This window comes from Crocodylus porosus, unplaced genomic scaffold, assembly GCF_001723895.1.
Source record: "Crocodylus porosus isolate Cpor-Errol unplaced genomic scaffold, CroPor_comp1, whole genome shotgun sequence".
In the NCBI taxonomy this organism is placed as follows: Eukaryota; Metazoa; Chordata; order Crocodylia; family Crocodylidae; genus Crocodylus; species Crocodylus porosus.
Genome location: NW_017728911.1, coordinates 31,112,464 through 31,135,705, shown reverse-complemented (window position 1 = coordinate 31,135,705; position 23,242 = coordinate 31,112,464). Strand labels below are relative to the sequence as shown.

General features: G+C 37.8%; 1 protein-coding gene and 1 long non-coding RNA gene across 13 annotated transcripts in view; both read right to left on the bottom strand.

Moving 5' to 3' along the window:
• CHD2 (chromodomain helicase DNA binding protein 2) overlaps window positions 1-5,739 on the bottom strand; it is a 71,514-nt gene extending 65,775 nt beyond the window's left edge. For 2 of the 5 annotated variants that reach the window (XM_019533761.1, XM_019533764.1), the window contains exons 1-2: window positions 5,196-5,738; window positions 4,697-4,831 (exon numbers count right to left, since the gene is read on the bottom strand). In XM_019533761.1, coding sequence (XP_019389306.1) covers window positions 4,697-4,758 — 62 coding nt within the window. In that variant the 5' untranslated portion in view covers window positions 4,759-4,831; window positions 5,196-5,738. Of the gene's footprint in view, window positions 1-4,696; window positions 4,832-5,195 lie in introns of those variants that run through there. The other 3 variants (XM_019533762.1, XM_019533763.1, XM_019533765.1) reach the window with 3 other exon arrangements.
• A 2,576-nt stretch (window positions 5,740-8,315) lies between these two features.
• Window positions 8,316-23,025, bottom strand: LOC109309138. 8 transcript variants are annotated; one of them, XR_002100801.1, is made up of 6 exons: window positions 22,756-23,025; window positions 22,077-22,173; window positions 20,972-21,042; window positions 20,118-20,210; window positions 14,521-14,583; window positions 8,316-8,753 (listed from the first exon to the last, which is right to left on the bottom strand). It is a non-coding gene; the product is annotated as an uncharacterized LOC109309138 (long non-coding RNA). The 8 variants fall into 8 exon arrangements; XR_002100803.1 differs by lacking the exon at window positions 22,077-22,173 and adding an exon at window positions 21,502-21,550 and having other exon boundaries at window positions 22,756-22,770; XR_002100805.1 differs by lacking the exon at window positions 22,077-22,173 and having other exon boundaries at window positions 22,768-23,016.
• Between the last annotated feature and the right edge of the window lie 217 nt (window positions 23,026-23,242).

Sequence of the window (23,242 nt, the reverse complement as noted above, 5' to 3'; positions counted from 1 at the left end):
TTCAAACTGAACTTTCCAATTAGTTTACAAGTTGTTATTTAAAAAACAAACAAACAAGAAAGCATTCTGTATATTCTTTGCTCAGTCCTGGCTATGATCAAACAACAGGAAACGATGTAAAAATCTCTCAATCATGCATTTGGAATGAGGCAAGTTACTTCCCGAAAAAGATGCCAGTGTGGAAAGGCAGCAGGAGCAAGACCACAAAAATTCTTTCATGTTCCAGGCAGGTTTCTTCATCATTCAGTTCAATTCTTTGCATGTCACTTCCTTTGCCATGCCTTTACTTTTTTAAAAAGGAAAAGTTTCAGGCTACAAATTATCAAAGGGTAAAAAAAAACCAAACAAAAAAAAAAACACAACACACATACATGCAAACTTCTCTTCATGAGGTTATAAAGAACCAAGTAAAGCCCTGCTGCCAAATTTGGCACAAAAGCAGCACTCTTGTCACAAGGAAGTCAATTGTCCCTAAAGCACAACATGAATTTGCAACCAGAAAGGACTAAAAAGCATTTGGTGGATGAGAAGGGGGGGGCGGGAAGGGATCTTCAGCATTTTCTCCTCCTGCCATTTGGGAGGGGGGAAAAAAAAAACAAAGTGAAAAAGTGAAAAAAGGATAAAAATAATCCCCTATTAAAGAAGGTAGACAGAATGAGGGAAAGCCAGGAAGAGGAGCTTTTAAAAGTAGGCTAAAAAAATGCATATATTAAAAAAAATAAAAATAAAAAATAAAATTGTTGGTCGTACAACATACTGAACTCGGGATGAGAAAAGCCTTTAAAGAAAACAAAACTAAACTAAACAGGGACAAATTCTCCCCCAAAAACCCGTGCGAGGTTTTGGCTACCCCCTTGCTTCCGAAAATAACTGGCAGGGTTTCTATTCAAGAAGCACGCTGGTGACAAAGAGGAAGTGAAGGCAGGGCAGTGGGGAAGGCGGGCGGGGCCTGCAGGAGGGGGAGGCCCTGCCGGGTGACATCACTGGAGGCCGGGCTCTGCTTTCACAGAGGCGCCACTGTTGACCCTCCTGTTACCAACTGAGCTCCCAGCCAATCAGCTCGCGCAGCACAGACAAGATGGCCTTTGAACTCCCCACCAGCAACTTCCTGCTGTTTTTAGAGTGCACACAGTGCAATGCAGTATGTCTGTCAGCTCTGCGGCACAAAGGAACAGCCATTTTGTGACTGAACTGGACCTGCACCAAAATGCCAGGCGTTCCCCAATTTCTCTCGTTTTCCTTCGGGGTGCCTGGCTGCTTTTGAAGCATCCCCCAGATTCAAAAAATAAAAAAATACGGTCTCATTTCCCCAGCCAGCAGAGAGGTTGCTTTTTCCACATCCCTTCCCCCCCCCCCCCCCCCCAGACAAAAAAAAAAATCCCTTTTCTATGAAACTCCATCTTCATAAAATGGCTGCCACAGAAACGCAGCCTGTTCTGCTTTGCAAGGCTGCAGTGCTCTGCAGCTTACTTCCACCCAATAAGCCCTGCTACGGCTCTAAAGCTTGCATATCTGAGCAGAAAGCAGGCTTAACACTGACCCACTCCCAACAAATATTGCCAAGCTGTGTTTTATGCTCTGCAGAAGTGCAAGCTGGAAGGACAGGCAACTGTTTGTGCGGCTCATGTATTCCACAGAGACACACGAACAGTCCTTTGCATTCACTAGGACTGAGAGAAAAGGATCAACCATAAAGAAATGCCCAAGGATTTGAGGAAAGTTGCACATATGCAATCAATGCATCTTTGCCTCATGTCACCCACTTTCCACACAAAATTCCCACTCCCCGATTTACAGGTATGCCTTATGCATCACAATCTGTATTTTGGAGAGCAGCTTTTAAACATAAGGTGACATTAAGCATGTGTATTGTGTAGCTGCTCCTCCTCACCGCGTCTTCCCTTAAAATAATAATCTGGCATCTTCTGCCTGATTTGAAAAGCAAGTTTTGGTTTGTTTTTTTTCAAAAAAGGCAGATGATGACAGCTTTTTTTTTTTTTTGGGGGGGGGGAGGGGGTTTAAATAGTAACTACCATCAGAACTTTGTTCCAGTACTTAAGCTTCAGGTTAGGGACAGGTGTTGGTATCTCTGCAACATGGTTGTTTTAGATTGGGTTTAGAAAGTTAAATGGAATCAGTGAACCTTAATAGTGATAGTTAAGCAAAGTGTGCTGGGTGTATAGTGACAGACAGGTGTTGCTATTCATCTCAAAGGCCCCAAGAAGGATCTAAATGCAGACTCGTTCACACTTGGAAGCTGTTAAAGAGTTAAATTTCACATAATTTTCCCTCAAGGATAATTTCTGTTTCAAGACAACTCTCAGAGGAATGTATGCTGGCTTGGCATATGTTTTTTTGCTTTCCTAGGGCTGGAAATGCAAGTGTGACAATTCCTATCACATTCCCCAGTCATTGTACCAAGGTACTCAACAGACAGTGAGTGTCTTCAGGTTCAACACTTTTTCTAGGCCTGTATTTTTGCTTTTCAGAAGCTCAGATCAATGGCACCAGTCACTTCCACCTTACCCACCCATTTCCGTCACTACAGCCTGCAATCAAAAATTATACAATATGACTTCAAACATTATTGACATGTTTCTGAACTTGTCCCACAAAAATAAATAAATAAATAAATGACAAATGACTGGTCAGAAGCATGCTATGGGCACATATCAACATGTTTCAGTGTTACAGTAAAGCAAGTTACAGGCTTTTACTTCCTGGAAATCATTTCTCCTATATCTTACAACTCAACCTCAGGAAGTAAAGCACGTTTTACGACATTCAGCTGACTCACAGCTCAGAAAATAAGCTTGACATGGTTCACTCATAGGTTCTGTTCAATTGTTCCCACAGTTCAGGCGAGTGAATGTTACCAGAAGTAAATTTAGTCTAGTGAGGATGGGAAAGGGGGCAGAAAAATGGTAACCTTTTTTTCACTTTTGTTTAATACAACAGGTGTCACACAGACAGCTTGATCAATGAGGCTAAACACATGATTTACAAGAAAGCAAAAACTGCATGCGAGACTATGCAAATAAGACCTCAGGGGCAGAAAAAGAACCGAAGGTTGTGTGTCTGTGTTCCCTATTATCTCTAGGCATCACCAAAACTTCATTTTGTATTTAACATGTTTATCACACTTCTGAAATGCCTCTATTCGGATTACCATATAAATTCTTGTTGCTGCTGCTTTTGCAACTGATAATGCACATTTAAAGAGACATCTGAATTAAATTGCTAACCAACTTTTCTTTTAAGTAAAGCCCATTCGACCTCTTTTAGATGCATTTCACAACCATTAGTTGCAGTAGAAGAATACCTTTAAGGCTGGAAAACAATATATAGTGTACTTTTAAAATGCAAGCCCTTGAAGGTGCTATTTTAGTATGTTTTTAATATCCTTTTAAACGGATGTATCCAACACACATTTTAAATCAAATGATATTACTTATTTCATTGCAACTGTAAAGCATACCCAAATACAATGCAAGAGCACATTTTAAAAGGGTTCTTGTAAAATAACCTCATCAGAAACATGTTTCTATCCCAATATTTCAAGTTCTCATGTCCGGGAATGGATTAAATACTGGCCATCAAGAACAGCATTCATAGACATAAACCTTATATAGTGCACATGTGATACAAAAGATAGTTGTGGAGAATGATTTTATTGTTGAGTTGCTTCAAAAAAAACACTCAAAAAAATAAAACAGGTCATAAATTAAATCATGTTAACACAAAACCAAAATTCAGCATACTTACAAGCCACAGAAGAGCAGTGCAAAATTTTTAGACTCGTTTTAGAACAAACACGCATTAAAGTACAAAAATGAGAAGTTTTACAAATATATTCTATATGTCCATCAAATGGAAACAGCTTTCCAATGTTTTGTATCCTTCCCTAAATCAAGGTTAAGTTCGCAAAATCTGAAAAGAATTGTATCACTTTACATAAAAGTAAATAAAAAACCCACAATGAGCAAAAATATAAAAACAATCAAAGGACTCCAAGGCTCCCATTAACAATCTCAGGTTATATATTATGAGCATGAAATACTACCACCACGAGGGGAAAAGTTTGGTAAAATTGTATCAAAATATCCTAAAAATACCTAAACAGTATCAAAGTTCTACAAGCCCAAATAAAATTTGAAGAAAGGGGTGTCAGTCAAACAGACACTTTTCAGTTTATATTTTAAAATGAGGTTTTTTTCATTCATCTAACTTCCTCTAGTGTCTATTTACTATAATTTACTACTACCAGGCTTCTGTATGGCCCTCAGTTAAAGTTTAGACTTCTGAGATTCTTCAAAGAAAAATCTGCCTTGTATGTAAAATGGTGCAATGCAGCAATGGCTAAACCGACAAGGTCATTTTTCACAGCACAAAAACCTAAAAACTGAAATTCAGAAACATAAAAAACATAATACTGAGAAAAGGACTCCCTTGTATAAAGGTACATTACCTTTTGACTGTGACATGGGCCCTTAAGTCACAACACAACTTTCAGAAATTGCTACCAAAAAAAAATTTAGGGTGTGGCATGTTAACAATCTCAAGGTCATTCCTCAAAAAAGAATCAAAATCAGTAAAATATTCTGCATTAAGTATTGACAGGAGCCCAGGGCTGTCCAGGTAAACAGTGTATTCAGAGGTTTTTACAAAAAAATAAAATAAAGTTGACAGATCATACCTCGATGCATGGCTGTGAACTGAACCCTCCTCTCCTTGGCTTTTGTCCTTATTTCTCATCATCTTTTAATTCTTAAATATTAAGGGGGGTGAGGGGTGTCTGTGTTTGCTTTGAAGTCCTGTGCCCAGGTATTTACTGTCAAAAGTTGAAAGAAAGGTAAGGTCCCAGTTTGTCTCATTGGCTTTCGTTAGCAGGAACAAAGTCCTGACGCTGCAATGATATTGTTATAACAATACACAACACCAATCCACACGGGAAAACGGAGATTTAAAAACAAGAATATTCATTTTGAGAAGGGGGGGGGGGAAAGAGAGAGAGAGGAGCACACACACACACCAGAGGACCATCCTGCAAACTTTCCCAAAGTAACAGTGGATGCAAATAATCTCTGTATTTTATTGCGTCATCCCAAGGCAGCTCAAATCCGTCGGAAAAAAAAGAATCAAAGGACTGAAAACGGCAGAAATTGGAAAACGAGGATTATTAATTGCCCACCTACCTGATCCATGCACCGGCGCCAGGACCCAGGCGATTTTAGTTTCGGGTGGTGGAAAAACATTAGATCCAAAATATTTCGAGGGAAAACGATCGAACAGAAAAACGTACAAAAACGGCAAGGAAAAACAATTGAATAGATGCTAATCCACAAAATAGGTTGCTGTTAAAGCAGGAGAGGCGATAATTAGTACCAAAAATGTCCGGGGGAAAAAGCTCATTAGGAGAGCGCACAAAAATGGAGGTACGCCATGGCTTCTAAGCTGGAAAAACAACGACCTGGGCTCTCTCCACGGCTTCTTCTTTCCAGCAAGGCACGAAAAGAGTGCCCTCAAAATGTGCTTTTCTGCCCGAAAAGGGCTCGATCAGCCCCCGACCGGTGCCCAGGAGAGGCAAGGGGCCGTGGGGGCCCCCTGAGGCTGCCCGAAAGTTGGGGAAAGTTGCGTAAAGTGTCGGGGAAGGCACGGAGCGGAGCGCGCTCTCTCTAAGGCACAGCCGCCATCTAGAGCTCCTTCCCAGCTCTGAGCTCTGCCTTTGATTGACACTCTCTACATTTACCCCACAACTCAGGTGATGTACCATAGACCCACCCCTTCATTTCTACCAAAAAAAGAGAAAGCCTCCACCTCAAGGGTGCCTGCCACCCCCCAGCCCCTGGCTCCCCGAGACCACCCCAGCTGGAGGGGCACCTTAACCCCAGCTGGCTCAGGCACCCTTTGCCACCCAGCAAAAAATGCAATTTGTTCCTTTTGTTGTCAAGATTTGCTAAATATTTCAGTCCTTGGGCTAAAATTACTTCCTCCCTGGACAGGAAGTGCTGCTGGAACAAGCCATTTTGAAAGAATTGGAAGTGGGGCTAAGAGGCAGAGATTCAGCAAGTGCCCACCTTGGGTGTCCACCCCACCCAGTGGGGAGCAATTCAAATATGTGGGGTTACAAGTCCATTTGCAAGGGGGATTTCCTCCAGTTGCCACTGAGTGCCTGCAGGCTTGGGGACTGCAGCCACTCCAGCCCTGAGCAAGCAGCTAGCCAGGGTAACTCTGCTCAGCTCCACAGCGCCTCCCTGGAGGCTCTGCTGGAGAGGAGCAAAATTGCAAGAGCTCTCATTTTCCTGCAGCAACTCAAGGCATGGTTGTGAAGGCTGCCATCTTTGCAAGTCCATCCCCCAGTCCCAATTCTTAACCCATTCTTGTTAGGAACAGCCTTTAAAAGTCCTGGGAGTGGCACTTGCACAACCACCTTGTGTTCAGGGCCCAGGGTGAGTGGTGCCAAACCAGCCAAGTTCTCAGATACAGCACCCTGGAGTTGAGAAAGAAACCCCACACTGAGGAACTGGAGGAAGCCTAAGCACAACACCATGACCTTCTCCTCCACCACCACCATTTGTTGGTCCACACAGAGGAGCAATAGCCTGCCAGTAAGTGTCACAGGGGCTTTTCACACTATTTTAAATAGATTACACAAGGTGCTGGAACAAGACATTAGTGGTCCAGATTTTGGGGCAATGTTCTAATTTGGTCTCATACTGAGTGCATCAATGGCACAGGGTCTCAACCAATGCAAGCATCAACTTCTACCAGGCAAGACCAAGCAGCTCTCTTTTAACTCCTCCACATCTTTCCCAACCATACCCTTAAGTCAATCCATCCCATCTCTTCAATCTAGCCTGATCCCCTATAGTACTCACTAGAATAGGTTGATCTCCTACACTGTAATACCAACTTACAGACATGCTATCGATCAAATGCTTATAGAAGAATGCTAGCGACTCTGTGCACTTTTCCTAAATTAAAAAATTTAATCCATAAAGGTAAAAAAAAAAAAAAGACATTGTAATGCCAAAGTGAATTTGTACAGTATTCAGGAAATTCACTACTGTGAAAATTCGTCTTTTTAGACAGACCTCAGAACTTAATTCCACTATATGATAAATGGTGGAAACATATAACTTGGATGACAAGTATGTATATTCAACATCACAAGACAACAGTTTGGTACAACCGCTATCACATTAAAAAGAATCCAACAACTTATCAGTAAAATATGAACAACCCACATGATTAAGTCGCAACATTTGGAAGAGCCCCTTTGTCTACATTGTCTCAATAGGTAGCACTAGGTCTGTCCTGATATTCCAATGTAAGAGGGGAAAAAATTGGACTACCAGTTCAACAGGAAGTTTCAAATATAAAAATGTTTCTCTAGATCAGATGGTTATAGTAACTATTAATTTTTTGTGCAAGTTGAAAAACTGATTTTTGAACATTATTTTTATAGTCAATTTAAGTCCATAAAGGTCAAGCTTTGGTGTTTTACAAGTAATAATAATAAAAAAAGCAGCTCAGAATTGCTCTACTTAATTTTTGGCAAATAAAGGGCAACTATTAAAGCAGTTAACTGTATATTAGAGGATAGACATAATTTTGGACATTTTGTACAGACCCAATCTGAAGAAATCTGAATAGGTGGTTTAGAAGAGCCAAGGTAAAAAACTCCAAAACAGATTTTTAGGAATGACATGCGCACTTTTTTAAATAACCCCAAATATAAATCAAGATTTTGACACAAGTCATCTTCAATTTTTAAAAATATACTGTTCAGGAAAGTCGTTTAGAATTCAGTAGGGGTGAGCGCACACACAGCTAGAGACAAATAAGTAAAACAAGGTAACAGAGATGTTGGAAGAACTCTTCAGTCAGACCAACCACAGTTAAGAGGGGCCCTTCACTGCAAGCCAATTGTCATGTTTTATTGTCAAGATTGCAAATCCCTTACTTGAAATTTGTTCCATCCTATAGCAACTTGAAGTTTAACAAAATTGAATATTTTTAACTCACCAAGTACAAAACAAAACGAACAAGCAAACAAACAAACACCCCCCACCCCTTTCTCAAGTAGTTGCTGCACCCCTGAACACAACCCAGAACAGACTCTTTTTGAAAGCTGTGACCAAGTGAAGAGCCCTGGAACCAAATACCACATTTCAAATGAAGCATCTCATGCCTTCAATATTTAGCACATTTCAATATTTCTTATTTTTATGCTACCACGCAAACAAAAAGTTAAAATACCCAAGCATCAATACATTTTAAGACTTTTTCCACCACAAAAGACAAACCAAGAATAAAGTGTAAAATATTTTTTATTAAATAAATCATTTGTTATAGCACAATAATACATGTCGTCTAATTAGGCAGCAATACACCTGATGCCACCTTAAGTTCCTGGTTAAGTGAATGTCTCCTGAAGCAAAAAAAAAAAAAATTAAAAAAAAATTTAAAAAAGGACATCCACCCCTCCAACAGCTCCATCTTCTATTCACCAATGTAATACCCTTAGGAAGTCAATTCAGTCCAATGTCCATTTTGGAAAGATGATCACAAACCCACATCTTCTCTGATTTAGTAATACTGAAGTCCATGTTAAAATGCCCCTGTCTTGGATGGATATATCACAGCACACATGCATTAGTCCACTTCCTCAACCTCTCAATCAACAGTGGAACTGCCATCTTGGTTTCCCATTCGTAGACTCCATTTGACACTCTTCATCTGACTGGATTCTTTATAAAAAATTAAAAGAAAAATGCTGTTGGAATATAGGTAATCTTATCCTTAAACTAAAGCAGAGATATTCAAGTACTGTTCTTCAAAGACATTTGAAACATCTATTTCACAGTTAAAGCTTCATGAATTTGGTTCAGTTTAATTACACATGCCAGAACACCTGTTTTTGTCACAGGCTAACGTGAGTACATCCCACAATGTGATAGCCAATTAGCATTTTTCCTTTTAAAAAAGTATAATAAAAAAATTGAGAGGACAATTAAAAACGCGAATAAAAAATTTCACATGGAAAGTTTCATAAGAAATTACATAGGGTAAAAAGAGAGTTTTGAAGTCTAGCAACAAGTGATACTATATTCACCTCAAGTTGAGGTAAACAAGTTATTACTGTTAAGTACTTTCAGTCAGCATAGACCAGCTATCTCATGAGGCTCTGAAGTAGAAGGTAAACTTTGTTACAATTAAAGTTGGTATTTTGAATTACAGTCTCTACTTCAAAATACCAAAGTCATAAAAGGTAGGTTTACCAAGACAGGGTGTTACTGGAAAACACTAGAAATTCCTAGAACAGCACCTTCTTAGCTTCAACAGCCTAGCCTACAAGAAACGCGTGGCAATTTTCTATGCAATTAACATGTGAAAATATATGGAATTATCATTTTCGTGGTTTCTGGGAAAGGAAAATGCCGAAATGAGATGGAAATTAAGGTACAAGTTATAGTACTCTGAGTATCTGCCTTCAGCATGGCCATCAGGATGCCACACCAGCCAATCATACTTCCTCCAACCCTCCAAATTTACCCATCATGCAATGGCAGCAGTCTGGGTCAAAGCAACAAGTGGCAAATGAAGCCCTACTGTAACTTATATCAAAATAGGACATTTGGTTCAATATCAATCTTTTTCACTGACTTTCAAGAGAAAAAAAAAATGGACTTTTTACTTTTGTAAATGATTTTTGACCCCAGTAGACAAAACTGAAACAAGGAAACCACTACATGGCAGAACAGCAAACAGAACTTTAAAAACCTATACATCGCCAGGCAAGTACCATCTACTGGGGGGGAAAGCTTAAAATGTAAGAAAGGTTTTTCATTATTATTCTCTCTGGATTTTGTTTATTTGCATCCCAGTTTTGCTTTTGAGACCTTTTATTTCCTCCTGGTTTTTATAGCGTGCTTTTTTAACTTAGCCATTAGTTCAGTTTTTACAACCAATACCACCAGTATTTGGTCTGCTTAGAAAGTTCTAGAATATTAAACAGAAATGGTCCTGAAAGTCTGAAAAACACCGCAGAACTGAGTGCAGCCATCTAATTTGCTTTTGGGGTTTGTATTGGTTGGAGGGGGGGGGGGATTACCTCATCAAAAAAGTTCCACCATTTTCATTTCAAATATCCACGCACAACAAGTGAAAAATCCTACAAGTTAATGAAGAGGTTCATCTCCCGGTTTCATGAGTGCCATTTATATCATGGTCCCCATGCTAGCATTCCTCTAGGGGCAAAATGTCCCCCTCTCCACCACTTTATTACAATGTACTTCTACATCAGTGAAATGACAGACAGACCTACTGTTTTGCTTCAGATTACATTGCACGATGTGGGCAACATACAACACATAGCCCAAGTTTATTTTTTTTGTTCAAACAATATGGCAAGCAAGGAAGTATTTTAGAACAGTATTATTTGAGTTTAACTTCATACTAATCTATCAAATCAAACATGCAAAAAGCCTAGATTTAAAGCAATTTAGGCACCTAAAAATGGGCCTTTTTTAATTTTGTAAAAAGCCAATTACGTCTAAGGCACCAAAAAATGAAGAGCCATGTTTTATCAATTGCCTCAGTCAAATATGAAGACTTAAGCTAATACCCAATACATAAACAAGTCATTAAGTTCTTACTACTTCTGTTAAGAAATAAGGGAAGCTTAATCATTGGCTTGCTAACCAGTCTGGTCTTCAAATTATGCAAATCTAATTCTATTCTTCTGCCTGAAAAGCAAGTAAATTTGATGAAAGACATCTAATCCTAACTTCTTTTGGTTCAGCCATACTTGGTTACACCAAGTAGGCTGATACAGATATGGGGGGAAGAAGTGGGGAGACATCTTTCATTATAAAATAACTGATATTTTCCTTTTAAGAAGAATCCCCAAATTTCACATTTATACACTCATTAGTATTTCTGTAGAAAGACCTACCCCCTCCCTCCCAAACCTGTTATAGCGGAGGGCAACATATTAACAGTATTCACTGAAAAGCTACGCTCATTTGGACATGATATCTAATACTAAAAGTTTTAATTAACATTTTTTCAGACTACTTGTCTACTCTGTATGGTTTTTACAAGTAGATCTGATGAAAAAAAACAATGTCTGCCCAGAATGTATTCCTCCCTCCAGTAAGCTTTTAAAAATCGCTAGGTATTTATTGGAATCAATGACCACATAGTTGTCAAGTTTTGCTACTTGAAGCTTACACTTTATTTACATCCTTCTGTAGAATTAGTAGGCTAGACAGCCACCCACATTTCAAAATGTTCTCAGTCTACTGGCTATTGTATCTGTTTCTGACTAAACAAAGTTAATACTCTAGCCAGTATACAGTGCAATTCTAGTAAATTTCCCCCACAACACTGCCAAAATTCATGTCAAACTATCCATTAAGTAGGAACAGTCAATTTTTATGGAAAGGTTTAAACTCAGTTTGGATATTTTTAAGTTCAGCTTATCATATTCTTACAATCACAAACCAACTTTTTGCCCCCATGTTGAAAGATGGGCAAGAGCCCACAGAAACAAACAAAAATGAAATCTGTTATAGTCCTAAGTGTTCTTGGTTTGTTCCCTTAGCTGTCAAAAATCCTTGTTTCACTACACTACCACAGTACAGAGCAAACAGTCAGAAGACTTCACTTTTGCCAAAATTTACAGAAGTAGGCTTTCTCTGCATGGACAGAGGTCTGATAGACTTTTACACTAGCACAAAGAGGTCACCTCATCTTTCACTGAAGGATAATGAAATGAAAGAACATTCTCTGTTCAACAATACTTGATGAGACCTTCAAGGAAAAGAAAAATGTAAGACTGCTTTTTACAGTCTCAGTAAGCCTCAACGTGGTTCTGGACCACTTCAAGAGGTCAGGGAGCGGGGGGAGGGGGAGTTAATTCCCACTGATATTAACATACCTCTTGCCTGGCTAAGGACAAGGTTTTGTAAGAGAGACTGACCAGTTTCTCTCCTTTCCCACTGAGACAATGCTGATTTTAACTATAGGTGCTCATATAGCACAGCAATGAGCATGACAACTTCATACAAACGGCTACATAAATTTTTGGCTCAGAAAAAGTATCCCCCAGATTCCTTGGATTTTATTTTACCTGAAGTTGGATCCAAGAGTTTTTGCTGACATCTTATGTTTTGAAATTAACTGTAATGTCTGGGGAGTACCTCCAAAACCAAGCATTCTAGATGGCAATGAGAACCCAATTCCAAATACAAACGTTTATTTGTGAGCACACACATTTTTCTAATTCGAAAACAACTTGAATCCCAAACCATTAGCTCACTGAAAAATGTGAACTTAATCTACCTTTGAACTTGATGAAAAATGACACCAAGGTCTTCACAGACCAATAAATTAGGTTGTGCTCATTTAATTTGCAAATACATGTTAAAATAACTGTTCCTTAAGATCGGTTCAGGGTTCCAAGTTGAGATGCAGCCTACTCAAGAAATTACATAAAGAAAGACTTCCGCAATGTATGCCTGAGATGTCACTAAATTACTGCTTGAGAAACAAGAACCCTGATTACATGAGTTTTAAAATCCAAATTAGAGGAATAATAAAGTATAAGAAACAAGACTGCAAAAGTTACCACAAAAGGTATGAGGCATGCCAAGAAAGCATAGAAATGCTTATACTTTTAAACAGAGGCTTTAGCATGGCAAGAAGGAAGGTGATGAACACAGCACAACGGTCTCTACTGGATAACGTGGCAAAAGCAAGCTCCAAGAAGGAACTTCAAGAGGCAAACATTGTTTAAAACACAGCAAAGCATATTCTGATCCAAATGTAGGTAGCACTGTAGAAAACAACACAGAATAAACCTGAAGAAAGAAGAAAGCTAACAGTACAAACAGGAAAAAGTTGAGGAAAAAAAAAAAAAAGCACACAAAATCTTCAAAAATTAAGTCACCAAGCTCAAGACCCCACAAGCCCTCACACAACAATCTAGCAAATTCTAGATTGTACAGCTAGGCTTGCGAACTCCACTTAACTGCCTGAAGGCACGGGAAGTTTTAATCAAAATGAAGATTTAAAATTAATTAAAAGGAATAAAATACTATAGCCCCTAGCATATTTATTTTTAGATTTAAAATATGGTCTGTGCTACACCTGCACCCACTCACTTTGCGTTTACAATATGCTCTAGCTTTATCTAGTCTTGACAAGAATGACTAATTTGGAAGTTATCAGGAAGAGTGAGCAGCTTTGGCAGCCACGTGCAGAGCAATGGGGTATTTGGCACCTGTGGAGGCACAGAAGGTAACATACATTGCAAGGTAAGCAGAAACACCCAGATAATGTGGTAATACAAGTAGTAGTGAAACTATTAAGATGACGGAATGTCATCTCCTTGTTTCAAAGTTAACAGATGCTGGACTGTCTTCACATCTTGGAAGTACTGCCTGCAATCTAAGGCACTACTGAATCAGTTAATATTTCACACTTGGAAGATTAGCTTCAAAAGAAAGAAAGATGGAGAGATTATAATCTGAGCCAGTTCTGTAGCAAAATGTAAATTTAACAGTAAATTTTGTCATTGCAGGACCTTAAAATGCACTAAACACCCTGGTTAAAGCAAGGACCAAGGTGCCTGAAGTTTATACAGAGACAGTCAAGAAGAAGCCTGATATCTTGGCAGATGAAAGAACCCCAAGAGAATTATGTACTAAAGGCAGCAATATCTTGCCCCAGAGTTTGGTTCTTTTGATAACCAGAAACTGAAAGCAAAATGTTATTCCCCATGAAATGCCACTACCATTTTCATCCAGTAATAATACCTACAAAGTAGCATCAACCCTTTTCTCCTATTCAGACCTGGCAATCTTGCCCATTGATTGCACAGATAATTATTCCTAAACAAGATCCTATAAACTACCTCTTTAAAACGGTAGTTCATACACCCAAAATCATGTACTGTCCTTTGTGAAGCTAAAGGCCTCTGATCCCAATTAAGTAAAGACATGAAAAGAAAATTCCTTTGAGATGGTTACTAACCAGCCTACTGAAGATGAAGAACTTTTGTTGATGTTAACTGGAGAACGCAAGGACAGCCCCTAACAGGATGCTTATAACACTGTTCATTGGGCTATGTCGTTTGCTACTCTGTATTACAAATGTGTAATATAGCATCAATGAAACACAACAGTACTTTTAAAAAGTAATATATTTAATGCGTAAAGGACTTAAGTAAAAAAAAAAAAAAGGATTACTCTAACTCCTACAATACCTGGAAGAGACTTTAAAATAAGCAACTGAGCCATGTAAGATGCCACGTAAAAATTGCATTCTTGTGTAAAATCCCCAAATTAAGAGTTTACTACTCTGGTCCTTTCAAAAATATATATATTTTTTTAAACATACTTAAAGTCAGTTTAAAAAAATTAAATAAAAAACTTTTATCAAGTTAAAACACTACATCCACAGAGAACATATTTTAAATCATATGTAAATGTATTAGCAAGAACGGCTTACCAGTGCTTCAGTCAACATCAGCTACTTTGTATATACTGAGTGGGTCAATCTCCTACAACATACCTGCAGGGGAAAATTAAAACACCCAAATTCAGTCAACTCAGCTTTAAAAACACATTTTAATGTGAACACACAAATGCCAGCTTCAGCCTACCCCAAAGCCCCCATTCTGTGTAGATGAAATAAATACTCAGCAAGAGAGAACAGTGCAAAAAAGGCTGAAGCATTTGGAAGGGAGAAGGCACTTGGGCCAAAAATTGTAACTGTACAGACTGTGTGGTTTTAGGTCCTGTTAAAATCACCACTGCAGTTTACAGCTACCCTCCGGACCCAGCTACATTAAAGCCCATAGACACAAAGGTGCAACTGAAAAAGGAAGCTGAAACTAGCCATCTGAAAACCAAACCAGATGGAGGAGACTAAGGCACCCATGTAAAATACCCTGATACTTCCAGTCTACTTACAAGTCACCTACTCTGACAGCAATAACTGGAACTCTCAAAGTTCCAGTGATAGTGCAGTTAAAAAAGGATCCTCAGGTGATCCTTGGTATCACTCAGGTAATAATAAAGTTAAGTATAGTACAGGTATTCAAACACATTTTGCCATGCAGCTGATGTTTCTTATAATGCAGCTGTAAGAATACAGCAAAATTCTAGACCCAACACATTTTTCCACACGTGGTCAGCTGGAATGAACTGAAGGCCTATTTTTATAAACATCTACTCATAACCCATATCAGTATTAGTATATTGGTCCATCTCCAATAGGTAGGTAGGTAGGTAAATACCTAACTACAACATGAAGAGCAAAATACTAAAAGCTCTTTTTTGAGCTCGAAAACCTTCATCTGAATCAAATGGTCTAAAGCAATAAACCATACACATTACCCTACAAAGAGAGTCAGGATAAATTATTCCCTTATGCTTCAGGTAACACATTCCTCATGAAAAGTGTAATCCCCAATATGTCGTAATATACGAATACATCCAATGATTTGGGAAATTGTGATGCAGTTTTATAAATTCCAATCCTTTACTTCAGCTCTCTTCCTTACAAGTTACCCTCTTCACTTAATACTTACCATTCAACATCAGATCTTTCCATTTTAATTATCATTTCAAGTAAACTAGCTCCAACAAAAAAACTTATTGAAATATGGTTACTTTTCACATCTGGATATCCAACAAACTTAAAATAATAATCAGTATATGCCAGTCAATTTATGCAGATACACTGATGTGGAGCTGATAGGTTTAAACAACACATTTAAATGTGATTCAACAGCTCCTATTTGATCCAGTAGAATATGGAGTACAGCAGTCTGTTTTTTCAGCATACTTCCATTTTCATTCAGTCAGCTAAAGGAGGTTCTTTATCAAAGAAATTTAGGCTGGAACTTAAAGATTTTTAACTATCAGGCTATGAAACTAAATCAGCTTTCCAGTAGTACCGAGGCAACAACCACTGACTGTTACGATGAGTATATGAAAGACACTATGATATGATTGCCTGAAACAGCAAGGGACTGGACTTGAAGACCCAAGTGGTTCCTTCCAGTCCTATGTTCCAAGCAAAGATGGGCAAAATTTGAGATGAAACAGAAACAATATGCTCATTTGTCCAATTAAAAAAAAATGTACAGAAGACATTATCACTTCACTCTTTAAGAAAAATATGCAACACAAACACCTTTAAAGTAACTATATAAAACCTATGGAGAAATTCAAAGCCCAATCTAGGCACTTCTAAAGGCGTTTCATAATTTCTTGGCATCAGTTACCCACATTTAGAGATCTTTTTCAATGTGCATTTAATATCTACTTAAACTAATTTCACAACGACCTTACTAGCAGTAAAGTCATTCTGCCTTACTCAAGTTACAGGTCTGAGCAAGAATGCTTTGCATTCAAAAATGTATCTAATGTTATCGCAATGATACAGTTGGTCCAATTAAAGATGGCAAGGTAGATCTGCACCTTATAGACTAAAGGCGATATGGATATCGCAACAAAAGATATCACCCAAAGAAATCCAGAGACCCTAAACTCAAGAAAGGCAACAGAACAGTTCCAATGACAAAGGAAGCAGGATTGAATATACTGACTTAAGGGCTCTTTACAAATCAGTATAATTTTGGAAAAAAAAAAAAAAAAATCAAGTAGCACTGTCTACCCCTTAAGTCAGTGATCTCCAAACTTTTTTGATCGCGCACCCCTATCAGTAAAAAATTTTTGAGCACGGACCCCCAATATATGTATATTTATTTATTTATAAATTATAAACACGTGACCGTCTGACATACGGACCAAGTGAAGGCGCCTGTGTCAATCCGTATATTAAATATTAGTAAAGCTTAATTTCTTTGTTTTTTTTTAGATAAAAAATAAATATAAATAGAAGTTCAAATATTTTCTTCCCATACCCCAACGGATCGTCTTGCACACCCCACTTTGGAGACCATTGCCCTAAGTGAGTAGACGAACTAAGAAAGAAGGTTCACAGCAAGCAAGTAGTGGCAGAAGTGAAATGATAGTAATCAATGACATTTCTTGCCTGCTAATCACTAGTGTACAGTTTCTCTAATTTCCAGTCATGCCCACTACACTTGCCATTATTTTCTGAAACACCCATGTGAACTGCAATTTAAAAATATAACATTTTGCATGAAATGTATGGGAAACTTCATGGCAGCAGGGAACACTGATGGTGGTATTTTTGAACATGCTCGTCATTAATGACTATGTAGAGAAGAGATGTGGTCCAGCAAATGATCACCGCACACAAAATTATTTTATTTCAAAATTGGAGTTATTTACTGAAATACCTTTGTACAACTTCGAATCTAATCACACTGATTTGCCAGTACAGTACTAACTTACTTACAACTTTATCTTACATCAGTTAAGAACAAAAAGTGTTCACAAAGGCGTAAGATCCACAAATTAGGATAGTGGTCATAAGAAAAACATAATTTTAGCTGAATAGTAGCACTTTTAGCTAGCACGTATACATTTCCCATTTGCTGCTAAATTTATTTTATTCAACTGCAAAATAGGATATTAGTCTGACTAGCTGTTGTAACCTTTGAAGAACTCATAGTAAAAAACGTGTCACCCCAAAACAGGAAAATAAGCAATCATTTGAAATTTGCAGCTGACCTCGGAGATACGTACAAGCATTTCCATGAGTTAGAAGCTCAGAAATATTATGCTCTGCTTCTCAGAAGGGGGTGTCTCATGTTGTGTCACTTGACAGTGGCTCTTCAACCAAAGGGCGGGCATTACTAGTTCTAAGGGAGTCCTAAGTGAGAAGAAAGCAGCAGCTCCTTTGGTGTGATGTTGTACTAACCATGGCTGTTTGGGGGGCAATTAGTTTGAAACAGCAGTGACACCAACAGGACAGCACATAAAATGACATTTTTAGGTTGCCATGTTACTATGCTGTGGAGTGCCTGGAACACACCTTTCCTTGATTCCGTAGTGAGATGTATCAAATCTACTAAGATCTGCATCACAGAATTACTGGCATATACTACATCAAAAAATGTACCACCCTGAATTAAAATAAGGGAGGAAAACTGAAGTGAAGCTCCAAGGAGTAGGCAAAAGAATTCAAAAGTTAAAAAAATATATTTTTACATTACATGATATTTACTACACAGAATACGATGTTGATATTAGAAGAATGTAGAGCCAATAAGGTCAAGGTACTCTTTTTTCAAATGCCTGACAAGCTTCTAACTCAGTCAAGGTGAGCCAGCCCACCATAAATATGTATCTTTAATAATGGATAGATCAATCAATATTGAATTTTGGCTCGTGAAAGGCTTGACAAAGAAATACAAACCTTGACTCTCTCAAATTAAGTGGAAGTATTACTACAGAACAATGGTTCTCAAACTTTTTTGACTCAAAGCACCCCACGTTAGGCTCAATGCACTCCTCAGAAAATGCCCACTCTTAGTTTTCATTTATTTTTTTAGTAGGAAAAAATAAAGCATTTTTCTGTTGCAAAGAACTCCAAAACACCACAATAGATCCGACTTTAAAAATAAATAAATACTGTGGATTCTTATTTGAAAATGTTAGGCCTGTGACTTGTGTTTGCACTTCTAACAATGTGAGCATTGAATGGCATCCTGTGGCACCCCAGAAAGTATCTCAAGCCACCCCAGGGTGTCGTGAAACCCTGGTTGAGAATTACTTCTACAAGTGTACTCTTCAACCAAAGTTATAAGCTTCTTTTAGCTTTATCATTACTAAGTTATTCAGTAAGTCTGTGCTTGGTACTGTTCTGTTCCACGGCCCTTCAGATTCATACCACATATATCACGTTCTGCTCTTCGCAAAGATGATTACTGATGATTTCTAATTCACAAGTTTCACACTAAGCATTTAAACAACTGATTTCTGCTGGATTTTTACACAGTGTACGCAGTCAACGTTTAATGTGTTTTCCAGCAGTTTACCTATACTGTATGTTATCCACACATATTATGCAAACGATCTGCAAGTCAAAAATGGGCAAGAAGTCCACATTCAAATAATACTGGGGCTAACGTGAAACTCCAGTTGCACGAAGCAGAGGTGTTTTGAAAATGTGCTCACAGAAGTCACACATTTTAATAACTAAAGCAATTAGCTGAAATATGTCGAAGGTCATGCATTCTCAGCTGGAAGACATTTAAAAGAACCATACTGCTTTGTTGTGGTATCAAACAGTTGCTCTTCTTCAGCACTAACAGGCAAAGTTAAGAGTTGCATGTCAGGATTCTCAGTCTCCTCGTCAAGATGACCTTAAAAGTTTAAGATCTGAATTTGGTATTAAGTACCACAGGGTATGGTAACCTGTGAGACTGAACCTGTTAATCTAAACAGAGACTGGCAACTTTGAATTACATTAGAATCACATTTCTACCTGGCATTACGTTACAGTGTATCAGTCCAAAACTCTATCTTAGGTGATGTCTCAAATTCAAACATAATTGAAAACTAGTCGCTGTATGTTGCAGACAGGACAATATGATATTTGATACGGCTAGCGTTCCAAGTTATTCTTAAGAAAAAATAAAAATATTTTAGTATATAAACATTAGAGGTTTTTGTTTGGGTTTTTTTTTTTTTTTTTTTTTAAGTGCACAAAAACCTGAACAAGAATCAGATTCAGGTGACCTCAAAGCAATAAAATAAGGGGAAATGTATTAGTTCAATTTGGTTATACATGTCCAATGAGACTTTGTACATGCACAAGTGTATATACAGAAGGATAGGAAGTTCCACCTTTTTGGTGGAAGCCAGTTTCTTAATCCTTCATTCTTTAAACATTTAACATAAAATCATTTCAGATGTCATAAACATATCTGCTTTTTGCATAACCCTAAGAAAAGATGCGTTTAAAAGGCACACCAACATTATAAATGGTGTTTAGCATATAGTCTTTAAATACTGGGGGAAAAAAGGAAAGCTTGGTTAAAATACAGTATTTTGTGATGTTTGTGCTTTAAACAAAAGCTACCATTTAAATTGTTATTATTTATTTTGCTCAAAAAGTGACTTTAGGGGAGTAACAGTCACTGTAACATACCTGATACGTACCATACAGAATTCTGAATGCATCTTTCCATCAATGCTTAACAGATGAGCCAACCAAATCTTCAGAAAGGAACACGAAACAATACCCAGTGCTTCCTTCAAAGAAAAAGAAAAGAGAGAGAGAAAAATAAACAGATTTGTTTCAAAGAGTAACTTATCTACATTCCAATATCTCAGCACCTGGAATATCTAAAATTCTACCTAAAAGAGCATATTTGTGATGAGTGTTTTAAACCCTGTCCAAAGTATATCGAATAAAACCAAAACGTGATTCTTTCTAAAGACTTTAGGTGATCAAGCTCATCCCAAGGAAAAAAGAGATCCTGCTCCAAGAAGCATTTTTTTTTTTGTATATAAATACCCAATATTTTATATTGCCACATTTAAAATTCTCAGTATGCTTAAGTGAACTTGTTTTTTTTTTAACTGAACATCAAAAATAGACCATTCAAATCTTTACAAAGGTCAATACATATTTTTCATTTAGAAGAAAGGAAAAATAAAAAAGAAATATTCCAATTAAAGATGACAATTTTCCTCTCCCAAAATGCACTAACTAAAACGTATAATTTATTCACTTTTTAAGTGTTTTAACCAACTCAGGATTTTATACAGCAGGACTGTTAAACTTGATAATTTTCCTGATGAGGCTCACAACTACCTAAATAGAATACTCTATAGAATCCAAATTATTTTAATATACCCATTCATTTAAGAATGGTGTTTTCAAGAATGTCTATTTTAATTTTTCTTTACATAGTAGAAGATTACAGTTAGACAAACCTTTACAACTGAAAAAAAAACCTTCAAGTGGAAATGAACGCAAACTATGAAAAGAAGGAATAAACCACCCTTACCTAACAATTACCTTTATACAATTCTTCTGGAAGACAGTCAGGAATCAAGGTAAATATTTGCCGAATTCAACCTTTGAGAGAGAAAAAAAATAAGTTTTAGGGTTTTTCCCCCCCTTTATTTCATTGCAATAATTACTTGTAAAGCTAATATAAGCATATTTCAGAAATTTTATGTTAAGATGAAGTCAGAAGTACGTCTGCAACTAAAATCTGGGGGGAAAAAAGCCAGAACGTTGGTCTTTCTACATACTTGGTTTAAGATAGACACTGGAATAAGGTATATTTTCAACATCACATGCATGAAGCTTTACTGCATGAAAAGAGGTAAATTTGACTTTTCTTAATTTTTACTACTACCATATTACTAAGAGGAAAAAAAAACTGCAGTGAGTTTTGTGTGTTTTAGAAAGCAAAACCAAAGTTATTTTTCCAAAGCGTGACTTTTCCAATTTAACCCACAACGTCCCCTCAAATCCTTCCCTCCAACAAAGCCCTTAAAAGCAAGCAATGCAAAATTAAAATAAACCCACCCCCACTAACAGCAACCAGTGTTGTTAAAATGGCTTCTGTCATCGGCTTCTGTGAATTTTAAGCCACAAGTTACTTGATCTCACCAAGTAAGATATCAGCTTTGCCCTTTAGAGTACAGTTTTAAAACTTGCAGCATCTTTGACCTTTAATCAGCTCCAGGACTATGCTCTTTCACACTAAAAGTACATCTGCATTAGCTCTAGCCAACTTTTGTCATCTTTTGTCAAAAGCCTTAACATAATGCTGCAGCAGTTACATCCATCCCTCGTACTCCATACCTAGAAAAAGTTTGAAAGATCATTCTACAAAAATATTATTTTAAACTCATTTGCAAAATCAGCAACTAAAAACACCTATATACGTAAATTCAATTCCTCCTCTCTCTTAAAGTACAAGGGGTGCGGATGTTTTAACCATTTAAAAAGAGAAAAGAAAAACCTGTTAAGAAATAAGATCAACTTGTTTGTTTTCTAAACCAAATTAACTACTGAAGCTGAAACAAAAGCTGAAGAAAACCACAATTTATTTATATAAATGTTTATATTAACATACTAAAAAAATAACAGACACCCACCTAAAGCTAGAACTTTCTTTCACCAAACTATGCATGTCACAGCCTGCCCAACACTGCAGGAGTGTTTCTGTAATCATAAAATCATCATAATCCAAATCTAAAATAAAGATACATAAACACTTTCCATGGAGAATAACAATAATGACCCCTCAAATTTCTTTTTAAAATTAAAAGCCTATTTTCATCATCTTAATGCCCCAATTAATATATTTATAAAGGCTGTCATGAAACCTTAGATTTACCTTTCAATCGCAGTCGAAAAGAATATAAAGATTTTAATAATCCCGTATGACTCAACACCAACTAAAATGCAACCAACATGGCTACACATCATCTCCATTTAATGTAAGAGTACAGCTGCTAAACATTTACCTTCCCATATCTTACAGCAACTTTTACAAACCAAGAATGTGAACATTTTCCAAAACCTGGGGAATCGTCACTGGACTTGAGCCAATGTCAAGCAAACATTAAATGCTCCATTTAAAACTTTTCTTTTTAAAAGTTGCACAGTTATCTTTACACGGAGTCTGAATTATTAAACAAGTCCTTTTTAAATGGCAACAAAAATACGCTAATAAAGAGGGCTGCACCCTGGCTACCTGCGACACACATAAAAACCTAAGAGACAAAATACCCTCAATACTTTTTCTTTCTTGTTTGTTTTAAAGCTACTCACTGCACAGCGTACAAATCTATCCGTTCACTCGACACATCCTCTCTGGTCACCCTCCTTTCCCCCGAAACGGCAGCACTGTCACCCCATTTTTCTAGCTCGTATCCAAACGGCGGCATTTCCCCCTCCACCCCACCCCCCACTTTACGCTGTGGGCTTGGCACCGCCGAGGCTGTTTGGAAAAAAGCTGCCCAAGTGGAGGCAACGCCACTTAAATTGTCTATGCATCTCCGACTTTGGGTTCAACTTCTGCCTTCCCCCCGCCCGCCCTGTCCTTCTCGTCCGGCGAGCCGCTCGCAAATGAAGCCAGGGCAGTCTCCTCCGCCGCCTGCTTTCCGCGACCGGCTTGGGAAGAGTTAAAAGCCAACACCCCACCCCAAAAAAAAAAAATGGGAAAAAAAATAGTTTTGTTTTAAGAGAAGGAGACGTGGCGTCTTTGTTCTCCCATTCCACTGCCTGTTTAAACAGCCGCGTGAGGGTTTCCGAGGGG